This window comes from Callospermophilus lateralis, chromosome 2 (genome assembly GCF_048772815.1).
Source record: "Callospermophilus lateralis isolate mCalLat2 chromosome 2, mCalLat2.hap1, whole genome shotgun sequence".
NCBI lineage: Eukaryota > Metazoa > Chordata > Mammalia > Rodentia > Sciuridae > Callospermophilus > Callospermophilus lateralis.
The window spans coordinates 34357530-34365738 of record NC_135306.1 but is presented as its reverse complement, the minus strand read 5'-3'; the positions used below and the strand labels follow the sequence as shown (position 1 = coordinate 34365738).

Genomic DNA, 8209 nt, shown 5'->3' with positions numbered 1-8209 from the left:
GCTTACCATACGTGACCTGCACCTAATACGGTAATCCATCCCTTAGTGTATAGTGGGGACAATAGTAACATCATCCTGCCCAGCTTCATAATACTGGTCAGACACACATTAACCGCTCACTGACATCTACAGACCCACTCCCAGCCTCAGTCAGTACCCACCCGGGCCCCTGGCATCTTCAGTCGCTCACACGAACAGCTAGCCGTTCCGCACTGCTGTCCTTCGGGGTTGCAAAACCTCAACACTGCAGTGTCCCCTCTTTCCTTGTCCCCGGTGGAGGGCAACCAAGCGGTGGGGCAGGTTTCCCAGCCGGCAGCTTTAGGTCGTCGCACCCGGAAGTGTCGGCTAGAGCTGGAGCGCCGAGGTGTCGGCCGGCAGGACAGCGGCTGGGAGCTGGGGGCGGGGGTGTTGGTCATGTTTTCTTTCGGGCCCCGGAGCCCCAGCGGAGACGCGGCGGCCGGAGCTGAGGAGCCGGCGCCCCACGGGGAACAAACGACTGCCGCCAGGCCGCCCTCTCCCGCTGCCCCGCCCGTACCTGCGCAGCCCGGGACTGACGCGGCCCCTCCCCCGCCGGCCGCCCGGACCCCTCGCCGCCCTGGCGCTCCCCCATTGCCCCCGGCCGCGCGGGCGGGAGACCTAGCGCCGCCGAGGACTGTGGAGTCATCTGCCGCCTCCGCCCTGGGAGAGCCCTCACCTCCTTCCCCGTCACGCCGACGTCCCGGGCAGGACTGCAGGGCCGGGAGCCGGGGTCGGCACGGCCTCAGCGCGGGCCTGGGCGGCCCTGGCGCCAGACTGTTCGGGTGGCTGAGAGAACGCAGCCTGGGCCGCGGGCTGTTCGTGGACCCGGCGCGAGACAATTTTCGCACCATGACTAACCTCTATGGTTCCATCCACCCTGCGGACTCGGTGTATCTCAGCACCCGCACCCACGGAGCGGTCTTCAACCTCGAGTACTCGCCCGACGGGTAAGCGCGGTCCCCCGGAGGGTGGGTCCCCACCTCCGCCAGCTCTGCTCCGGATGCGCATCCATCCAGAGCTCGCTCGCTCGGCCCGGGCCGGGCTTTGGAGACCTTTTTCGGCCTCTGGCTTTTCTGCCCCCTGGTACTTTCAGAAGCGCGTAGTCGTTATGGAACCCCCATCCTGGCCTTTTGAAGTAGGCAGGTCTGGGATGCTTCTCTTCAGGCTCGGGAGACTGAAGGAAAAATGCCCAGAACTAGGGCTTTCTGGTACACCATAGGTGCTCAGTAAATACATCTTTAATAAATGCTCATTCTTTCGCTGTCATCCGAGGTTTGCCTTTCACTCATCTAAGCTTTTGTTAAGGGTTGAGAGCCTATAGAATCTCTGTACCCTGTGCCTAAACCAGCCAGAAAGAGACAAGTGTGCATTCGTTTGCTCAAGAAATACTAAGCCAGGGGCTGGGATTGTGGCTCAGTGGTAGAGCGCTTGCCTAGCGCGTGTGAGGCAAGCATATAAATAAATAAAATAAAGGTCCAGGGCAGGGTATGTGGCTCAAGCAGTAGCGCGCTCGCCTGGCATGCGTGCGGCCCGGGTTCAATCCTCAGCACCACATACAAACAAAAGATGTTGTGTCCACCGAGAACTAAAAAAAAAGAAATATTAAAAAATTCTGTCTCTCTCCCTCTCTCTCTCTCTCTCTCACTCTCTCTTTAAAAAAAAAAAAAAAAAAAAGGTCCATTGACAACTAAAAAATATTTAAAATATAAAAAGAAATACTAAGCCATTGCAGAGAGGCAGCTCTCTAGATTTAGGCCATTTGTAAAGTTCCCAGGCTAGACTACCTACTTTTGCTAAGGGAAACCAGCCTTCTTCTTGATTAATTAGATATATAATATCTGGTCTTGGTTTACTTTTGGGCTCTAGGAATTGTCAAAATAATATGCTGTATATATTTAAAACTATGTCTTGTGAGTTCTCAAGTTTAACAGCAAAGAAAGGAAATTTTGTACAAAGTTCCACCATGTATAATTGTGTGTAGTTAATATAATTCTTACCACTTCAAGACCTCTGGGTTGCTAATTATCTTAGTTGTTCATTTAGTCATTCCCTCGTTTAACAAATGCCTCTTGAGCACTTGTTATGTTCTAAATACAGGATTAACAGTGGTGAGCAAAATTAGTTAATGGTACTGCTTTTATTGAACTTGGAACTTCATCAGTTCAACTAGACGTTAGATAACTATACTAATAATGCATAATGTATGCCTACAAATTGGATAAAGGCTCAAAGGAATTAGTTGTGGACTAGGGTGTTTGAGATTTCCCAGAGAAAGTTGACACTTGAACCAAGTTCAGAAAAATTAGTAGGAGTAAATATCTTGAGTCAAGATGGGGTTGGAGAGAGGGTAGAAATATTTCAGATGAAAACTGATATGTTGAAGGTCCAATGGTAGAAGAGAGGCAGTATATCATATTAGAAAAGCTGAGAAACAATGAAGCAAAACTTTTCTGAAGAAAGACCTCCAGTATACTAAGGAAGATGCAAAAGAACAGAATCAGGAATTACTCTGAGCTGGTAAGTCCTATTCCACTTCACTCATGTAAATGCCATGGTAATCACACCTGGTGCTAGGATCTCTGGGTTTTCTCATAGCAGTTGGGTGGAGCTTGTAGCAATGAATGTGCCTGAGAAAGGGAGAAAACTGATTAAAGGAGAAGCTTATTCATAGAATAAGCTTCTCTCCTTCCTACAAGTCCTCTTCTTAACCTATTCCAATACTGAGGGTCTGTTCCTTGTCAACATTCAGTTTCTCTCTTCTCTATATCCCGGCCCCTCTCCTCTTAACTTCCTACCTATACTTTTAGGACTTTGAGAAGTAGCTGTTTCTGTTCTTTGTGAGAGAAATTTTAGGTGGAGGCAATGGTAGAATAAGTTATGAATATTGAATTTAAGTTGCCAGGGATAGTAGAATGAAGGATATATTATTCATAGTTTTTATTTAAATCCAGACTGCATTCTCCCAGACATAGACATATATACACACATTTATTGTTAATTTATTTATTCATCTATTTTGTGGTGCTAGAAATCAAACCCAAGGCTTGGACACCCAAGGTAAGGACTTTACCACTGAGCCATATTCACCATCCCTCCAAGAGAATTTTTAAAATCTAATTGGGGGGGCTGGGGTTGTGGCTCAGTGGTAGAGCACTTGCCTCACACATGTGAGGCACTGGGTTCAATCCTCAGCACCACATAAAATTAATAAATGTATAAAATTTTTAAAAATCTGTTAGGAACTCTGATATACTTAAAACAATCCAGTCATTTTTCATTGCCAGTATGTTGCGGAAAGCATAGGTAATAAATGAAGTAAACATCACTTATTCTAGAGACTGAATGGATTCCAAGGAAAATTTTTTTCTTTGTATATTTAGTTTAATAGAAACATGTAAGCATACTATTCTGTAGCCTGCTTTTTTCCTAAAATTTATTGTGAACACATTAATATTTCTGCATTATTTAATTTTTTTTTAAGTTTAAATAAAACTTTGTGAACAAATAATTTAAATTTATGTCCTTAAAGCTAAGTCCCTGGAATGAGTCAAAAGTTATAAGGAATTTTGAAACATTGTTAAATTGTTCTCTGAAGAAAGAACTAGTTCTCATTCCTATCAAACACATATGCAAGTGCCTATCTCCAGATACCCTTGCCAGCACTGCTATTGCCATTCTTTTTTATCTTTGTCAAGGTGAAATAGTTCAGTGTTTCAATTTTTTTAGTATTTTTACTTTATCTACTAGTGTGCCCAACATTTGTGTAGGAGCTGAAGTAATTTTATAGACAACGACATATCTATAATAAGAAAGATGATTTCTCATATCTCAAGTATGATAGCCACTGCCATTTACAAGGACTTTATAATACAGGGAGGAGGAATGACATAGAATGTAAGAATCAAGTTTATGAATCTAATGGAGACCAGACTAGAAGGGATTTAGTATTTAAAAAGAAAGGATATGTGGACTAGAAGGTAATTTCCAAAAGAATTTAAAAAATGGTTTAAGTGACAGCAAAATTGTCAAAATAAGTATATTACCTCCTAAGGTGACATTCTGAAAAAGTAAATTTCATGTTATGAAATTAGATAATAGTATGAAAACACATAAGAATTTAGTACATTGAAAAATAGAAATGAAGTATTTATCTACAACATAAATAGAAATTCAAAGATTAAAAATATGAAGAAATGGGGCTGGGGATGTGGCTCAAGCCGTAGCGCGCTCGCCTGGCATTCGGGCGGCCGGGGTTCGATCCTCAGCACCACGTACAAACAAAGATGTTGTCCGCCGAAAACTTAAAAAAAAAAAAAAAATATATATATATATATTAAAAATTAAAAAAAATATGAAGAAAGTTTAGTAACATGGAGCATGGAGAGAAAAGCCCATACGTTTACTTAGTTCCTAAAGAAAACGAGAGATTAATGGAGAGGGGTGGCTGTTTGAAGAGAGGCAGAATTAAAGAGATGCACCAGGCTATGATTTAAGAAGCACAACTAACCCAAGCAGAAATCCTCCCTAGAGCTAGGTGCCGTGGCTCAGGCCTATACTCCATCAGCTGGGAAAGCTGAGGCAAGAGGATCACAGGTTCAAAGCCAGCTTCAGCAACTTAGTGAGGCCCTAAGCAACTCGGTGAGACCCTGTCTCTAAATAAAATACAAAATGGGGATGTGGCTCAGTTGTTAAGTGCCCCTGGGTTCAATCCCTGGTACCAAAAGAGAAAACAAGAAAAGAAATCCTCCCTAGACACTTCAAGAAAGTAAATATAAAATCTTTTCTTTATTTTTATATTTATTTATTTTGTGTTGGGGATCAGACTTAGGGAACTCTACCACTGAGCTGTATATGCTCCCAGCCCTTTTTCATTTTGAAACATGCTTTCACTGAGTTGCTGGCCCTGCACTTGTGATCCTCCTGCCTCAGTCTCCTGAGTCACTGAGATTACAGATAGGTCTGTGCCACTGTGCCCAGCTGTGTAAAATCTTAAAAGAGGAAAACAAACCTTCAAAGAAACACTACAAGAATGACAGCTGATTAGTCTTCAATAATAATCTGACACATACACAAAAGCCAGTGGTAATTATTTTCAATATGCTGGAGAAAAAATTGCAGTTTAGATGTTTTTACCCAGTAAAAACAGTTTTTTGTCCTTAACAAGAACAAGGATGAAATACGTATTCAGCTTAGTGAATTTGCCAGCAGACCATCAATAAATGAATTCTAAGTTCAGAGAGAAGGGAAGTGTTTTCAAATGGAAAGTCTGAGATGCCAGAAGGAATGAAGAGCAGAGAATGTGTTACATATGTTCATAAAACTAAATCCAAAAATGTACTTTGAGAATAATAAAGCTGGAGGTAAAATATACAACAATTGCATGTACATTATGAGGGAATATTGTAAGTTACTTATGTTCTTTGAGGAAGAATTGTATATTACAATGTTACACATATTAATATTATATAAATCATATATATACACTTCAGTAAGTGTGCATATTAAAAATTTTGAGGAACCAAAAGAAAGAATATAAAATTTCTAGTTAAGTAGAACAAAAAGCATATAATAAGGAAAAAGTTTTCCAAAAGAAGGTAAGAAAGGGAAAGCGATGGGGTAAGGCAAGACATAAAAGCTCAAAGAATAGCTGAAAATAAATCCCAATATTGCTAGTTACAATAAGTACAAAGGTGGTGGTACATGTCTGTAATCCCAGTGACTGGGAAGACCAAGGCCATCCTCAGCAATTTAGCAAGTCGTCTCAAAAAAAGAAAGAAGTAGGGCTGGGATGCAGCACATGGTTGAAGTGTCCCTGGGTTTCATCTTTGGTACTTCCTTCCCCCATAGACACACAAACTCCAACTTAAAAACAAAGATAAGTGAGGTATGGCATGCCCCTATTCTGGCTTCTCAGGAAGCTTAGGTAAAAGGATCACTTGAGCCCATGAGTTTTGAGACTGGCCAGGGCAACATAAGATCCTGTTTCAAAAAAAAAAAGGTGGGGGGGCTGGGGATGTGGCTCAAATGGTAGCGTGCTCACCTGGCATGTGTGCGGCCAGGGTTCGATCCTCAGCACCACATACAAAAGGATGTTGTGTCCGCTGAAATCTAACAAAAAAAATAAATAAAAATTCTCTCTCTCTCTCTCTCTCTCTCTCTCTCTCTATATATATATATATATATATATATATATATATATATATAAAATCTCTCTCTTTTAAAAAAATGGGACTACTGTAGAGAAAAATGTTAAAGGATATAGAAAAATAAAACACATTCTAAAGAAAACTGCTAAACTATATTATCAGGCTTCATGCAAAAAAGTTACTAGAGATAGAATTATTATTATATAGAGAGAATTTTTTAATATTTATTTTTCAGTATTCGGTGGACACAACATCTTTATTTTTATTTTTATGTGGTGCTAGGATCGAACCCAGTGCCCGTGCATGCCAGGCGAGTGTGTTATTGCTTGAGCCACATCCTCAGCCCGAGATAGAATTATTAACGATAAACATTCAGTTCACCTGAAAGCTTGAATGAGTATTTGCTTATGGATTTAAATGAACCTGGCCTTGGATAAGAGTCTTATATTTTAAATATAATATAAACATCAAGATTCAATAACTTCAAGGAGAAAACAGGCAAATTTATCATAGAAGATTTTAATACACTACCTCATAGAAGGTTAAACTGAGTTTAGTGTGCCTCAGACAAACACAAGGATATAAAAGGTGTGAACAGCATCACTTAAAATTTTGCTTTCAAGGGTATATATAGATGCTGGATTCAGTCAGGCCTCATATCAAGCTGATAAACATTGATTCCACTGTACCAAGTTTTTTTTGTCTTGTTTTACAGTACTAGGAATGCTCTACCACTGAGTCATCCCTAGCACTATTTTCTGAGACAGGGCCTTTCTAAATTTCTTGAGTTGGCCTTAAATTTTAGATCCGACTGCATCAGTGTTAATTACAGCGTTAAGAAATGGCCTAGCAAGGGGCTGTCAACAACCATCTCACTAGAGAACTGCAGGCCAGCATCTATTCTAACTATTCCTCACTGCTGCCTGGTACCTTCCCCCACACAGAAAATGCTTAAATGTCCAATGATCATGTGGCTTCCCTAAAGGTAGCTCAGCCTACTTACGCATTCTCCCTATAATTGTCTCTTAGTCATTTGTGGGAACTGCAGCCCCTGGGGAGATCCAGAGAGACGAAAAGCAATCAGATGAGAATAGTAGTACTACTACAGGTTCATTGTATACTCCCATGGCAGAGTAGAATCTACAGCAGATGAATAACGCCCATGGGAATGGTTTATGGGTGAATAATTCCTGAACTACAAATCCCTAATTTTTATCATTCTTGTTTATTTTTATCATTATTTAGTGGGATAAGTTTGCCAAAATCCACTGATTCCATGCCCTCCATAAGCATTAATAATACTCATTTTACCAATGAAAATGATCACAAAAATAATTTTTTCCCCTCTATATAGTTGCATTTGGTTGGGGGAACTTCAAAGCAGAAAGGTCATTAAATACAAAAGACTTATATCCTGGCTTATGCTCTTAACTGCAGTACTACATTATCTCTTATCTGTTACTTGTTACTACAATTAAATAGTATGTAAAATTAATAGAAAACATTGAAGGGCTAAATAAATTTAATATATTTATTGTTACTGCCCCAAAAGCTAAAAAGAAAATTTAGCTCCAGTGATAACTTTCTGTTGATTTTGTTTTTTTGTTTTAACCCAGGGGCACTCTACCACTGAGCTACATTCCCAGCCCTTTTTATTTAATTTTGAGGGTTGCTGAGGCTGGTGATACTGCTGCCTCAATCTCCTGAGTAGCTGGGATTAGTCGTGTGCCACTGTTCTGTTAAGAGTGATTTTTTTTTTTTAACTTATCAAGACTACAGGTTAATTCATGACTATCAATTTAAATTGAAAATTCTTAGAGGAGCTTTATCCAGTTTCCTATTCATGGTTCAGAAAAGGATATCTAAGACAAATAAAAGATTATAGCTATAGTTTCCAAAGCTAATAAATGATTGGAAATTACTAGAATAATTTGTTGAACAATTTGAACTACAACTAATGCCACTTGGTGAGTATTTTTATAATTTATGTAGGTTTATTTAGAAAATAAGCTACTCATATTATCACTGATTATTTAACTTTTGAA

At 40.3% G+C, this 8209-nt stretch overlaps 1 protein-coding gene across 1 annotated transcript in view; it reads left to right on the top strand.

Annotated features, from left to right (window-relative positions):
- The first annotated feature begins 371 nt into the window (after positions 1-371).
- Positions 372-8209, top strand: part of Dcaf10 (DDB1 and CUL4 associated factor 10) — a 46469-nt gene continuing 38631 nt past the window's right edge. Inside the window, exon 1 of the mRNA XM_076845793.1 lies at positions 372-965. Within this exon, the coding sequence (XP_076701908.1) occupies positions 415-965 (551 nt within the window). The 5' untranslated portion in view covers positions 372-414. The remainder of the gene's footprint in view (positions 966-8209) is intronic.